Source organism: Ziziphus jujuba, chromosome 5 (genome assembly GCF_031755915.1).
Source record: "Ziziphus jujuba cultivar Dongzao chromosome 5, ASM3175591v1".
NCBI classification, from domain to species: domain Eukaryota; kingdom Viridiplantae; phylum Streptophyta; class Magnoliopsida; order Rosales; family Rhamnaceae; genus Ziziphus; species Ziziphus jujuba.
Window position 1 is genome coordinate 20,512,362 of NC_083383.1, and position 16,285 is coordinate 20,528,646.

At 29.4% G+C, this 16,285-nt stretch overlaps 1 protein-coding gene across 2 annotated transcripts; it reads right to left on the minus strand.

Annotated features, from left to right (window-relative positions):
• Positions 1-6,768: 6,768 nt before the first annotated feature.
• Positions 6,769-10,688, minus strand: LOC107406206 (psbP domain-containing protein 5, chloroplastic). 2 transcript variants are annotated; one of them, XM_016013310.4, is made up of 11 exons: positions 10,529-10,688; positions 10,250-10,416; positions 9,973-10,081; positions 9,527-9,576; positions 9,208-9,275; positions 9,020-9,118; positions 8,411-8,470; positions 8,220-8,279; positions 8,081-8,135; positions 7,561-7,610; positions 6,769-7,017 (listed from the first exon to the last, which is right to left on the minus strand). In XM_016013310.4, the coding sequence occupies exons 1-11, from the start codon at positions 10,603-10,605 to the stop codon at positions 6,919-6,921; spliced, it is 894 nt and encodes a 297-aa protein (XP_015868796.3). In that variant the 5' UTR covers positions 10,606-10,688; the 3' UTR covers positions 6,769-6,918. The 2 variants fall into 2 exon arrangements, with proteins under 2 accessions (XP_015868796.3, XP_024925140.3); XM_025069372.3 differs by lacking the exon at positions 7,561-7,610.
• Between the last annotated feature and the right edge of the window lie 5,597 nt (positions 10,689-16,285).

Here is a 16,285-nt window from a genome sequence, read left to right on the forward strand (position 1 = left end):
TATGACTGATGAAATAGAGCCACTTCTAATGAATAAAATATGAATTTTGGTACTAGCACCAACAAATCAAAGAATTGTGAGTTATAAGTGGATTTACAAAGTAAAAAAAAAAGTTTAACAAATTCTAAACCAATTAGATTCAAAGCCTATTCCTTGGAAGAGATGTAATTTAAAACTACCATGCCTTGGAAATTTGCTAATGCTACAGTTATTGAGATCAATGACAAGCTAGAAACAAGACAACTTGAGTTGATCTTTAAGGTGGAGAGTCAAGATATTGAAAACTTGAGTGATAAGTCAGGAAGTTGTTATTGAACATTCAAGACCTTTTAAACTAGAAAGGCAAATGTTATCCCAATCTAGCGAAGATTCAAACAGTGAACAAGCAACATAACAATCACCAAAGTGGTAAAAGCAATCTAGCTTCACCAAGATATTTCCTCACTTGAGATAGAAAAAAAAGACAAATTAAATTAAACAAAAAATATAGCTATGCATATTACATAGCTTATGTGTTTGTTACATTCCAAAACTTGGCAAAAAATGAACCAAGGTCTTATGAAGAAGTTAATAAAGTCTAAGTAAGCTTTGAAATAGAAACAAGCTATGATTGATGAAATAAAGTCACTTCTAACAAATAAAATATTGAATTTGGTACCAACACCAACAAATTAAAGAATTGTGAGTTGTAAGTGGATTTACAAAGTAAAAGAAGGTTTGACAAGTTCTGAACCAATTAGATTCAAAACCTAATTTTTATGAATGACAAGTTCTGAATCAGTTAGATTCAACACCTAACTTGTGGCAAGGGGATTTACACATGTGGAGGGCATAGAATACAATGAAATCTTCTTTCTAGTTCTTAAATATATAGTAAGTAGAATTATGTTGGCTTTAGTAACTTAATTTAATTGGAATTGGAACAATTGGATGTTAAAACAATATTTCTTCATAGTGAGTTGAAAGAAGCAATATATATAAGGCAACTCGAAGGTTTTAAAGTTAAGAAAAAAAGGGTGAGGAACTTTTATATTTGATTAAAAAGTCACTATATGGCTTGAAACACTCACCAAGAAAACGATAAAAGAGAATTGACTCTTTTGTGGTTTAACTTGGTTTTGAAAAAATCAATTTTGGTAGTTGCTTGAATTTCAATGGTTCCATAAATAACAATACTATGTATTTGTCATTGTCTGTGGATGATAAGTTAGTTGTAGGACCAAATGCCAAGGTTGTACATATGTCAAAGATTTGTTTAAGTCTAAGTTTGATACGAAAGATCTTGGTTAAGTGAAGAAAATTTTAGGTATCACAATTGTGAGGAATAAGTCTTAGTCTAAAATGATGCTTTTTATATCATCATATCTGCAAAATGTGATCTCTAAGTTTTCTATGAAAAATGCTAGAGTAGTAAATGTCTGTCTTGGTGGACATTTCAAGCTATCAAACGAATGGTGTTCAACCATAAAGTAAGAAAGTGAATACATGGTAATAGTACCATATTCTAATGTTGTTGGATCTATGATGTACACAATGATTTGCACAAGATCAAATTTTGTACATGCTATTAGTGTCATTAATAGATACATAGCTATCCCAATAAGAATCATTAGAAAGCAACAAAATGCCTTCTGAGGTACTTAGAAATAAACAATGAATGAAGGTAAGATTTAGAAAGATACCCAAGATGGGGTTTTAGCTAAATGGATACTTGGATTTAGATTATGCTGGAGAAAAGGACAAGAGAAGGTCAAATTCTTCTTACATATGGAAATTGTATAATTTGGAAGTCTCAACTACAATCTATGGTGGCTCTAGCAGCAAACAAAGTTGAGTACATAGTAGCTACAAAGGTTGCTAATGAAGCAATTTGGCTTAAGGGATTGCTAATTGAACTCAAAGTACTTGATCAATGGTACTTCATTCAAATAGTCAAAGTACAACTCATTTATGCAAAAACCCTATGTTTCTCAAGTGAACAAATGTAACAACCAACCTCTACTAGCGAATTTATCACTCTTTGTAGATATTATTCTCAATTTAGCCATTGCATTCGGTATGTGATTTTTTGTTCAGAGATTTTCAAAAGGTTATACATCCTAAGATTATTCTCACTTGAGCATGCTTTCTTTCGAAACCCTAAAGCCAACGGTTCTAAAAAGACTTTTGCATTATAAGAGTGACTATTATTACATTTGAATTATCCTATTATCTACACTAGGACGATGTGGGATTGGACACAAACCTGCCAATGTCCCACACACCAATACTAGTTGTCACAATGAATAACCCAACAAAAAAAAAAAAAAAAAAACACTTTCTTTCCCTGAACTAAAGGCCCACACATGGCTTGAGGACTGCAGTGTTCCAAAGCTAGCCAAGGTGGGCTATAATGGACCCTAGCCCACATGTCTAATAGGGTCATTAGTTCAAATATTCTAATGCCCTCGCTCGAGTTCTTTCAAATTCTAAAACCAACTGTTCTAAAAAAGCCTTATGAAAATGACTGTTACTGCATTTAAATCAACCCCTAATCTACATCCGAGTGATATAAAATTGAACACTAGGTAGTTTACTAGTATCCCGCACTCACCCACACTAGTTATCATACCTAAGCACATTCAAGTCAAATAAAACTTTATTTGAGATTTGATAGCTCACCAATATTTCAACCAAGTTCAATCCATCTAATATGGGAATCAAAGTGCTTGTAGCAAGCAAGTTTAATGCTTACAAAAGTCTAATCAAATTTCGAGAGGGCTAACCTGATGATCTATGAATATTTGCCAAGAAGGTGTTGAGCTTCTGCTAAGTGTAAGCTTTAAGATTAGATGGAGATATATGAGAATTAATCCTTAGCTAACACAACCACCAGCATTATTTTAATTTATTTTATTTTTTTGAAGTTGGAGTCAAGGGAGAAGAGAGAAAACAAAATAAGTTATCATATAAAAGGAAGGGTTAAAATCATATGGATCTTTTGAGTTTTATCCCTATTTCAAAAATACCTTGTAGTTTGAAATAATTCATAAACATCCTCTGCCATTAGCACTTTTTCATTACCTGACATTCTTCTCTTAGTTGGCAGTATAAAAAATTATAAATACCCTTAAAGTTTTGAAAAAAAGAAGAAGAAAAAAGATGGTTGTAATTAACATTTTTTTTCAATTAAAAACCAATATATGCTAATATAAATATTAGCATAATTATTAACATATGCTAATTTAAATATTTTATTTAAAAAACCCAATAAAATTTTACTTTACCATTATTTTATCATATTATATATTTACATATTTAAAGATTTTAAATTTGATTTACAATATGTACTGCATTATGGTACTATATTTTTGTTACTTTGTTTTTTCAACATGTCAGATCTCCATTATCTTTTTTTAAGTATTTATTTATTTATTTTTGTATAGGAGTAATTTTTTTGTTTATTTGTTTTGTTAACATGTCAGTTCTCGATTATCTTTTTTTCATTAATTTGTTTCTTTTTATCCTTTAATAATAAATTTTTTTTTAGAGAAAATGCAGTTGGCAAAATTTATTTCCAAACGGATTTGAGCTATAGGGGATGGATAGATTATGATTTATGAGGAAATCTAGAGGGGAAAAACAAACATACAAACAAACAAAGGAGAACAAGACGTGAGGGTTTTACCCCTAACCCTATAATCAAATCCATATCTTATCAGAAATTTTAATGCATGTGATTCCTAAAATACAAGATTTGAGTATCGTTTCAACAAATATATGTGTGTATATATAGCATAATTTTTCTTTTCGATTTTTCAAAAAGAAATTCGTTGAGAGAGAATAATTATCCAAATCAATAAACAACGGTCCAAACATGTAGAGAAGAAGAATCAATTTTTTTTTTAGTGAGAGAGAAGAGGGTGAAAACCAGTACACAAAATAATAATAATAATAATCTACCCCATTAAAATTCTCAAGCTTATAGGGAACAATTATCATCAAGCAACAACCATAAAAATTTAATTCTATCTTTAAAAGAAAAAAAAAGAAAAAAGAAAAAAAGAGAAATAAGAGAAATAAGAGAAGAAGATGAAAAATAAAATAAAAACTTCCAAAAATTAATCTTTTATCTTTTTCATAAATTCCTAACAATTAATCTTAGATCTATGAAACACCCCCCCACCCCCCCCCCCCCCCCCCCCCCCCCCCCCCCCCCCACAAAAAAATAAAAAAAAAGAATAAAGAAGAAACTTACAAAAAGTAGTAAACAAACCCAAAAAGTTAAATAAATCAATAATTGAAAGAAAAAGAAGAGGAAGAACAAACTCAGCAAATGAAGAAGAAAAGAAGAGAAGAAGTGGACGAGAAAGAAGAAGAAAAGAAACTTAATTATTTATTTAGTTAAAATAGTTTTCTATTTCTATTCTTATTACCATATATTACAATGCACGATTTTTAATGATATAAGATCAAAATATTAGTTTTTTTTAAAAAATACTCCATTACAATTTTACCCTTAATTTCACTTAAATATAACGAAATTCAATGGTAAAAAATATTTTTGAATTATTTTAAATCATAAAATATTTTTTAAAACAAAGGTAAAACTTAGGAGCTTTGTAAAATATTAAACCTAAAAGGAACGAAACGCAGCATTCAAATGCTATGTCATTTAATGAATCGAGGATATGTTGAACAAGGATGTTCTATGCTTGGTTTTGTATCACAGCTCAATTGCCATGTCATCCAGATGACCATTTTATTAGTTTAATATTATTTGATATAACAGATGAAAATAAAATTTTCATATATAAAAATTTATATATAATAAATTTTTTTTTAAAATAATTTTTATTAAAAAACTAATAAATGTTTAAATATAAATAAAAAAATTACATTAAATACTTATTAAATTGTGTTAAATGTTTATTAAATTTTCATATAAAATAAGAAAAAAAATTTTTAGAAAAATTCAAAATTTAAACTTTTTTTAAACAGTTTAAAAAAATTTATTTTTTAATCAATAAATACTTATTAATTTTTACCAAACATATTTACTTTTTAATAAAAAATTTTTAATCTTCCAATAAAGTTTTTAAACATAAAAAAAAAAAAAAAAAAAAAAAAAAAAAAAACCGATAAACAGAAACTAAGAGGGATAACATCGTTTTGTTAATTTTGTTACAACAGAAATTGATGCCACATCAACAACCAAGGTGGTGCATTCCTTGCTTCAATTTTATTAAAAATTGGTCTACGTTGGCTGTTCCACAACTCTATATAAAATCTTCGTCTTCCCGAAGTTCAGTTCGTTCTCTCCAATTTGTAGAGCTTGGTGCAGGGAGAAATTTCCTTGCTTGTACTTTGTGAGGATTCTAAGTGAATTTCTTTTAGAATTAGAAGCTACAGAGGGTGTAAATGGGGTCTACGCTGGTTCGTGGATATTAGTGATACCGCCATTAAAATTCTTTTAATTTAGCTTCTAAACACTGCATATAATAAAAGACAGAAAAGCTCACTAGAGCAATGAGGACGTACGTAGGCAATTCTTTGGCCCAACCTCAGTAAATCTTGTGTGTTTTGTGTTTTCTAGAATTTGTACTTAGATTTTCCTAACAATTCCTTTATTAGTTGGTGCCAAATATGCCAAAATACTACAATATACTCCAAAGTATCACCATTGTACTCATTACTATGATCTTCTACACCCAAATTTTTCTACTCTTCCTCAAATTCTAGATAAACTCTCAAAAACTCAGCAGCCATGTAATTAATTGGGAATCTTTATGACAAAAAGGAAATTTAAAAATTTATGAGGTGAAAGAGGTGATGAGCATATGTAATTCAATATTTGCTTAATAATTTGTTTATTTAAAGATATTTTCCAAATTGTTGTGTATTAACCTCTCCATCTTCCCATCTTCCTCCCCAAATTTTTATTAAGCACCTGATTTTGATGTTCTGGTGTTTTGTTTTCCAGTTAAGGGAAAGCAAAATGAATCTTTTTCTAACTTGATGATAAATACAAGATCTACAAATAAATTAAATATATCTATTTTAAACTATAACAATAGTCCACATGCTAAAGAAAAAAAGAATGCAAATCTCACTATAAAGCAAATTTCATTTAAACCTCTTTGGTTTTACTATAATTATATTTAGATATTATTACATTTTCCAAAAATCATTATTAACCCTTTTTAATTTTCTATATTTATCAAAATATAACTATTTGTCAATTTTTATGTTTTTATCTATTAGTTTTAACAATGAAAGGCCAAATATAGATTAAAATTTAATATTTTATTAGCAAATAACATTGTAAAAATATAATTTTAACCTTGATAAAAATAGATGAATTTATTTTAATTGATATAGAAAACTAAAGGAAAGTAAGAAGTGATATACCACAAATATAAGACGTAAATATAATTAAAGCAAAATTGAAGGAGTTTAAATGAAACATTCCTTTCATTATATCCCCCAAAGGCACGAAATAACTGCTGCTGGTAAAGGCTTGTACAAAGCAATGCATGCATTGGGAGCCAGAATGTCTCAAAGGGGCTATATTGTTAAAAGAGTCAAGTTGGTTTGAGTTCACTTGGGTATTCTCTACTTTCCTACTTCACTTTATCTTGATTTCACGTTTCAGTCTCTGTTTTCTCCTACTTTAAATGCCCAAATACTAAGATTTGTGTTCTTACATCTCACTTTTTACTATCTGTTTTCTCCTACTTTAAATGCCCAAATACCTGTTCTTACATCTTTCAGTCTTCCAAGAAACAATTTGACCTCAAATGGTACTCCGCCACAGAACTTGTAAAATTAATATAACAATGAATGATGTTCTCATCAAAATCCTAGTAAACTTTACATTTTGCACTAGAAGAAATAGAAAAACTAACAATAACAAGGATAACAAAATGTATTTCTTTATCACCAAAATCTCCATGGATCCTTATACGGCGGAACATAGTTTTCTGTCGGAGGTAGAAGGCGGAAAGAAGACACGGTTTTTTTCAATAAGGGCCCCATCTGCAATTGAGAAAAGATTTAATTAAATTGATGTTCGATGAATAATTGAACCACCATTTAGAATGTAAAATAATTGAGTGCATCATTGAGGGGAAGATCTCATTGCATAAACAAAACATGTCATTTAAACTGCAACAGAAAATGTAAATCTTATTTCTTTGTCTCCTTACAATATGTGAACAAACTTACAGACAAGTTTGGTTTTTTGTTATACGCTACAGGGACCTATTACGATCTTAATGATAGTTTATCTGGTGGCCATTATTATTGTATGTTGACATGGCTACTCGGAATCTCAGTTTACAACTTGGCTTTCCTCCATGAAAAATGTTGACTATTTCCCTATCAACTAGAAAATGCAATGCATGCATGTTACATAATGGTTTAAGTTTCAATATCATCATCTTGACATTATATTTAGATTCAAATTATAAAATACAAAGTATAAGTGGAACCACAAAGCATAACAAAGCACATCAAATTGGGACTAATACAGCTCCATTTTTTGGGGGGGGAGAGAGAGAGAGAGAGAGAGAGAGTTACTGTGTTCCACTGCTTGTTGAGGGTTGAAGCATTTAGAGAGTATAAATAACCTAAAATACAGTTTCCAAGAGATTAATCAAGAATTTTTGAAGTTTAATGGTATCAGTCAAAAAAGAAAAGACATGCTGAAGAGCTTTCGTGTAAAGTAAGTTCATTCTCCAAAACACATGAAATAACTATTTTATGAAATCTTACAGAAACACAGAGATACATGCCATGAGAGAACAACTGTTTTTATCTTCCATTGTGTCCCACTAGTTGATATTAGTTGATGAGCAAGGAAGTTCAAGATGAATAAGGTTCTTTCATTTCTTTTCCCATTTTTTCCCTTATATTTCTTTTGTTTTTATTCTTGGCTCAGAACTATCAAGCTCTTGGTATGGATATATCAAACAAGTTTTAAGATCAGTAATAACTGATAAAGTAGAATGAGATTCAAAGAAGCATGCTGGAATGTTATATCAGCTGCTGATTATTTGTGTCATAAAGAACAGTATGTCTTAAAGCATTAGAGTCCTACCATCTCGCTCAGCTGTTGAAGCAACATAATGCCGGTAAAGGTTAGATTCTTGAGCCTGATAGTTCATAAGAATCACCAAGTAGCCATAAGAGAATGTAAACATTATTGACTGAAAGGTGCTTACGAAGGAAAGCCTTACAGTTTTTGTTGGTGACTTGCGAACAAGGTACTCATAATACCAATATGGCTCACCATCAATCTAAGTAAGATAATACAAGTCAAACTCAATATAGATTATGTACTTAGCTAGCTGTAAATGTGTGTAAAAGTATATGATTATGTAGATAACATAAATTAACTAATTTATCAATGAAAGGTTCAAAAGCATACTTCACTAGAATGTGCATCAAGAAGTGAACTTTCAGTCATGCGTTGACTTGAGGTGACACGCTGCAAAAGTAACGTGTCAGTTCAAAATAGTAGTGACTTCAAGTTACACTTTTTAAAAGAATTAATGTTAACAGTGTAAGAATCAATGTTCAGAAGTCCCTAACATAAAGCACAGTAAAAGCACCTCCAACGTGGACAGCTCCATCGAAGTACCTCTAAACAAGCCAACAACATTCTTTACAGGCTACAGCACACTCCCAAGAACATTTAAGGAAGCTGAATAGAAATGAGAATGTTTTTTCATCCTCGTTTTTTGTTCTCTCATAGTGCATTCATGAACATGTAATCTGTGCACATATTATCATGCCCGCATCACATAGCACAATAGGTTTCTTATGGTTCTGAATTTCAGTTTGTAGCCCTATCTGAAGTTCATGCCGTATAATATCATGTAGTAATGATCAAAATCTTCCAATGACATTAAAACTTCTAATAATTTTGTGTTTGCTGAGCACAAGACCCATTGTGTATATATATATTTTCAGAACAGCAACTTAACGACTCCAGATTTCTATATACGTATATATATATATATATATTAAACATTACCAGTGCAGACTTATCAGACAAAACAGAATCAGCAACATCTTTTGCAGTCCATGCTTTCTTGTCCTGTGACTTTATAAACACTGAATTCGGGGGACCTATCTGAATCAAGGAAAATGAAATCATATACGCCTGAAAAATAATCAAAAGCAACTTACAATTAAAAGGTAATAGGTTATATCAGAAGTTACCGACACAGAAATAATCAGATTATCAATAATGTCCACACGTTCAGACACAATGCGGAGACGTGCATCAGCTGCAACATATGCAACACAGAGAACACTAAATAATATATTGGATCAGCATTTGTAAGAACTTCAAAAACGAATTCTAGAATGCATTTTTCCTTTGAGTGAATTCATGAATAATTTAACCCTCCACCTCCAAGTACCCAAAAAATAAAAGTTGGAAGTAGGGAAAATATTTAACTATAAACAGGACTTCAAAACTTTTGCTGAAAGAATTTTATCATTCCAAATTGAAGCCATAAAGGTTGAATAAGCATACGAGATAGTGGTGCAGCTGATGAATAGCGTTCTGGCTTTCTAGATTCCACCCTTCAAATAGATGGAAACAGGTCAGTTTCCTACAATCTAAAAGAGATGATAGTATTAAAGAAAAAATTTAGTTTACCTTGCCTAAAAGCTTGTAAAGGAAAAAATTAAAAAATGGTTATTCCATTTTCATCTAAAAGAAATAGACTATTCAGATAGTTCAGAACTTGGAAATCAAACAGCATATCCTTTTCAATAATTTAGTATTAGAAACAAATAAAAATTAAGTTTAAGTTAAGGACAATCTTATAGACGTACATATGTCTTATAGACTAAAAAGAGATTTTCCATTCATCTTGTATGATATCCTATTTAAATTAAACTTTGTTCTCCTTAAACATGAATCAATTATAAAAACGAAAATTCTAAATTTGGTTAAAAATTTAAGAAAATATGTACCATTTGAAGAGGAACTTCTTGGATGGTAACTCCACGGGATAGAGATAAGAATAAGAATTTATTTCATCAACCAAAGAAGCCATTTTTATATCTTCCTCTGCAATAGAACCTGCAACAAATATCCATAGGAGCAAGAGAAAAATAAATTTAAAAAAAAAATTATATGAAATTTTCAGGTTCTAATTCTTTTCAGATAAAAAAATAAAAATAAAAAACCCACTAGCCCAGAGAGCATTTTCCATTCTTACTGACACCGTAAAAGGTGAGTTAAGCTAACCTGAAGATGGGAAAAGTACTAATGCTAAAGAAGAAAGGCCAAAGAGCATTAAATCCCTTCTGACAAACCCATTTTGTGAAGTGGGATTTGAAGAAGAAGTTGAGCATGGTTGAAACATATCATGTAGTCTACGATTCTTGTGGTTCATCATAGTTCTGGGTTGGTTCCTGAAGTACAAAAAACAAAGATATTGTAGAGAGAGAGAGAGAGAGAGAGAGAGAGAGAGAGAGAAATGTAGAAAGAGAATGAAAAAATAAATAAATAACAGAAAGGAAGTACCTGAAGAAAAGGAGGTTTGGAGAACGAAGAAATTGGTTGGATGAGAAGAGAGAAAGGGAGGGAGAGAGAACAACCATTTTTGCTCTCTTTCTTTCTTTCCCTTTCGAATTCCCTCTGTCAGCTCTGCTCAGCTCATCCACTTCACACTCTAATTTGTTGTTTGGTTCTCTACGGATCAGCTCAATCAGGTTTCATGAATTGACCAATAATATCATGCCACGACATATACAAAGCAAATCAATCTTCCTTAGAGATGTAAGTAGGACCCTCCCAATCACAGTCGGACTCTAATATATTATATTATATGTAAGCTAAGGGGCGGACTTCAATCAACGATAAATCTGATTTTATTGTCCTATTTAATATTGATTTCGCAATGAATTGCATTTCATCAAACACCTTGAGCTCTATTCAAAACTTCTTTTTTATTTTTATTTTTTTGGTTAAAGAGCTCTATTCAAAACTTTTTCTTCTTTTCTTTTAATTTTATTATAATTTCTTTTTTAAAAATTTTTCGTTTTCCTTATTTTTTAATAAAAAGATGAGCCTATGAGTGGTATCATAGATTAAGAAGATGCTATGGCTTAAATAATCTGAAAAGAAGAAGTTTTGAAAACTTGTTCTTTTTATTTAAGCTAAGTAACTCTTTCTTCCTTCCTTTCTTTTTTTATTTTTTTTATTTTTTATTTTTTTTATTTTTTATTTTTTTTGGTTTTAATCTTGGAAATGATAAGTCTGACAACCAACCAAATGCTTGTACGCTGAGCTTGCTTAGACCATTGAGTTTTTAGGAGCACTCTACCCAACAATAATGCCATTGTTTTATGAACTTTGACTCTGCTATTGACTTCGCCTTCTCAATTTTAAATTTGAATGACCAAAAATATCAGCCTTACAAACACCGGGCATGCAGCTGTATCTTAGGTACCCATTATTGTAAATGAAATATATAAAAAATATGGAAGATGCATTCTTTTAATTTAATATTGTTAATTCTACTTTTAAACTTCTTTTTTTTTTTTTTTTTTTTTAATCTTTGGCAACTCTACTTTTAAATATGTTTTTGAAGCACTTCTATAGAAATGCCCGCCCAAAAAAAAAAAGAAAAAGAAAAAAAGAATGATAAAAGTTATGAGTTGCATTGGACGAAAAGAGTTGAGAAAGGGACCCAATTACAGGCTTGCAATAGGATTTGATATCATCGGCGTGTTTATGCAAAAATTAGCAGTGAGAGTTTGCAAGTGGGTCTGATAAAAAGGAAAATCTATTGTGAATGCTAATCTTACCAACCTACTTAGTCATGCCTGCCGGAGATTCAACAACCATGCTGGGATCTCACCTGTTAAAGGCGGTCAATGTCTTGGAATTTCTATAAAAGCAACGTTCTATATACTTTACTACTTACCACTATTACTACCCACATTTTTTTTTATTTTTTAAAGTTAATTAGACTTTTCTTCTTTGATTGCAAAATAGTTTTCTACCATTACAAATACAGATTGTAGTTTTTTTCTTGGTAAATAAGACAGTTTGTACTGTAATTAATTTTGATCAGAGACAATATTTTTTTGGTAGATAAATATGCAACAAAATCCATGTTGTGTGGTAGGTTTTGTCCACATTATATGACCTTTACTTTAGTCCCTTTGAACTCTAAGAAAATCAAACCACTTTGCAATTACTTATTTTGGTCAATGCATTGAAAGCCTCATCAACTTCATTTCATTCAATTATAAACAAATATCTGCCAAAACTAGCTATATATTGTATGAATATTCTTTTGCTTAAATATATACTTAATTAAGACAATCAAAATTTTAAGATTGCGTTAATATGAGTTTAAAAATTAATTAGATATTTTGAACGGCTTTGGTTTGAGATGAGTTTATAACATTTTTTTTTTTTTTTTTGGGGTAAAGAAATAGAAAACAAACGGTAGAAAGAGCTATGGCTTACAAAATCCTGACGGTGCATTGCGCACCTTCAATCTTCCTTTCCCTTTTCAAGAGAATTTAAACTTTTTCTTTATGTTTGTTACATTTTTTGACATTTTGTTATTTATTTTTTACTACAATACCAAAATAAACAACAAGAATATTCTAGGAGATAGGAAAGTGATAAATTTATTGCTTTCTCATTAAAGGACCTTTTTTTTTTTTTTTTTGGCCCCTTTTGTTAGATAATACGAGCTAAGAGATCCTGCCAGTAAATTGATTCACTTAAACAAAAATTAAAACCAATAAAAAAATGATGATGACTTTATTTTCCTTTTTTCCTTTTGATTATTAAAGAACATGATTTATAAAAATTAAACTCAAGTCAAACTCTTTAAAATGAGTTGAATTTTACAACCTAGTTATCTTGGAGATGAAAACTAAATAATTTAATTATTTTTCATTGTCAAATGCATACACACAAAAAACCAAAAAGTTAGTATGGACGAAGAATTCCAACTTTTTAGACGTACATGACAATTTCGTGTGGTAAATTTATTATATATTTTATATTTTAGGTTTTCAACTTTATAATAAACTTCTAAATGACAAGCCAAAAAAAAAAATAGATATTGGTTTTCATTTTCTTGTTATTAAAGCTTGAAAAAGGGAAAAGCACACAAGCAACAAAGTGGAGTTGATGAAATGCAATCGTTTTATTAATATTAGGGGTGGGTAAAAATCGAATTAGACTGGTCAAACCGACATATTTGGTTTGGTTTGGATTGGTTTTAATTCATTAATCGATTTGGTTTTGTTAAATATATAAAAAAACTGAAACGGTCGGTTTGGGTTGCGGGTTTGATGAAATTTTATCCAACACAATCCAAACCAAACCGATCATCAATTAAACTGATATTTTATTTTACTTTTATATATAAATATATAATATAATTATAAAATAAAATTATTAAAAGTTATTTTTATTAACATTTTATAAGCCCAAAAATTGATGGTTGTAGATTTGTATTATAGTTGTATGATTTTATATTGTATTATTTAATATGTTTGATGCTTAATAGTTAACTTATTTGGTATTTTTGTTTAGGTTGATGTATGTTAAAATTATTTAATTTAGAAAATAACTTGAAAAAAGATACCTAATTCAAAATATAGATGGATGATTAAAAAAACCTAAAAAAAACTTTATACAATTTTTGTCCAAAAAGATATATAATTCGAAATATATATACAATTTGGGCTGAGGCCCAAACCGCGAACCCAACCTAAACCGACCAAGGATGGTTTGTTCGGTCGATTTTTGAGTTGTACATGAGGTTCGGTTCAATTCGGTTAAAAAAAAATCCATAAAACCGAACCAACCCGCATCGAGCCCACCCCTAATTAATATGTCGAAGAAAAGAGTCCACCAGATCAAACTATACCTTTTACTTTGTAATTTAAAATGGCGATGTTTTAGAGAGCAAAAAGGAAGAAAAATTGTAATTTATGTGAGAAATGGTTTTAATAGAATGTTCGATGGTGGATATATAAGGTTAAAGATAAATGTATTTTTGAAAAAAAAAATTGAGTAGCAAAAGTTGCTCATGGGAAAAATTTTAATAAATTTAGAGAAAGGGCATTTTTTCTTTAACAATGTCTAGGATATGATATCTGTCAAAAAAAAAAATCTTTGTGTAACATTAGTACAATTCTCAAATTGATCTTTAAATTGCCTAACAAGAAGTTGATAACATCAATTGACCCATTTTTTGAGGGAAATAAATAAACAAAATAAAAAAAGATGAAGAATGAGCAAGAAGGAAGAAGAGATAATAAAACCAGCTTACTATTCCATCTCGAACCTCATTGAACACTTTTATGAAACATTCATAAGAACCTCCTTCAAAATGATAGCGAGTCTTTGACAGAATTGGTAAGAATTCGATAGTCTTTCCTTTTGGAATGTGATATTATCTATTAATAGGTTTTTGGTTCACCTAACTTATTGGAAGGATTGCTTGTCAAAAGGCATTTATAACTAATTGTATAGGGGATATTATGCTATTATTAGGAATTTTAGATTTTTATTGGATAATGGATAGTTTAGAATTTAGGAATTTGTTTGAAATATTCAATAATGAGGTTAATAATAATGAAGTCGATTTTTTATTTGTTTCTTTATGTGTTTAGCTATTATTTGTCGATATAATGGCTACATTTGTCCAATTTCCTGTTCAAGTATGGTTACATGATGCTATGAAAGCATCTACTCTTATTTGGCTCTTATACATGCTACTATTATGGCAACAGCTAGAATTTTTCTTATAGCTCAACTTTTTATGCTTTTCATAGTCATACATTTCATCATGAATCTAATAGTTTTTCCTGAGATAATAACATTACTTTTAGGAGCCACTTCAGTGCTTGCTCAAAAAAACTTTAAGAGGGGTTTGGCTTACTCTACAATGTTTCAATTCGGTCATATAATGTTGACCCTTGGTATAAAGTCTTATAAAGCGGCTATATTTCATTTGACTACTAATATTATTTGAAAGAATTGTTGTTTTCAGGATCTCGATTAATTATTCATTCCATAGAAATAATTTTTTGATTTTCTCTAGATAAAAGTCAGAATATAGTTTTTATGGATGGTTTATGGAAAAATGTACCAATTACAAAAACTGTGGTTTTATTTGGTTCATTTTTTTCTATGTGGTATTTCATCCCTTGCATGTTTTTGGTCCAAGATGAAGTTCTTAGTGATGGTTATAATTTCCCTTCACTTTATTTGTTAAAAAATTTTTTAGTACAACAAGGAAGGAGCTATTTTTTTTTTTTTTTTTTTTAAGATTGTATACAATGCAAATAATCGACAATGTCAACTTTTCATAAGTCAATTTAGAAATAATTTGGAAATTGGATTAACGTGAAACATTTTGTAAACTGAAAATTTGAATGGAAACATTATGAATTTAAAGCTACAATATGCAATCTAATCAAAGTACATTATACTAAAATGCATTTAAATCTAAAACATATCATGATGTCATGGAAGAAAGAGGCAATTGCTCTAAAACAGATGTCCTCAATGCCAATAAAATTTGTCCTTTTATTAGAGTTAGATTTTTTTTTTTTTTTGGGGGCAATTTATTAAGGCTCTAATGTTATTAGGATTATATTCTTGTTCGCACGTGGATGGTGCATAGAACATTTATTTATAAGTTTTACTAATAGACGGTGTCCAATCCAATTTAAATTGAGCGATATAGCCAATCATAGAAAAATTATATATATATATATATATATATAGTGATTCTCTAATTTGAAAAATTTGTTTGGGATTGTTCGACTTACAAGATAGTTAATATATTGTGAGACGTCACATGACATATTGCGTGATGTTGTTTTGAAAAATCCTAGATAAATTTCTTCCAAATGGGAGAAAACTTATATATGTATAGTTATACATATAAATTTTTTTCCATGATGATTGATCAACTATTTATATCACTATTTTTTTTTTAAAAAAAAAAAGAAAGGAAAAAGAAAGCTATTTCTATCATTATTATGTTTTAAAGTGAAAATATATAAATCAAAACAAAACCAAAAACAAACAAACAATATAAAAATAAACAAAATAGTTTTCAACCTTATGTCATATAAAACTTTATCCAAGAAACAATTTTTAGCAATTACTAAACCAGACTCATTGATAACAAGAAGTTTATATACAATCTCATTATAAATTTATATTTTTACCTCCATTTAAAATTATTATTAAAGATATTTACTTATTAAATCTATTTGAATTTTTTATAAA

Excerpts from the sequence above, each read along its gene's own strand:
- LOC107406206 (XM_016013310.4), bottom strand. The coding sequence starts at position 10,605 with ATGGTTGTTCTCTCTCCCTCCCTTTCTCTCTTCTCATCCAACCAATTT. Across the intron at positions 9,119-9,207 it reads ATCTGATTATTTCTGTGTCG|ATAGGTCCCCCGAATTCAGT; the intron begins GTAACTTCTGAT and ends TCCTTGATTCAG. Across the intron at positions 8,280-8,410 it reads TTGATGCACATTCTAGTGAA|ATTGATGGTGAGCCATATTG; the intron begins GTATGCTTTTGA and ends TATCTTACTTAG.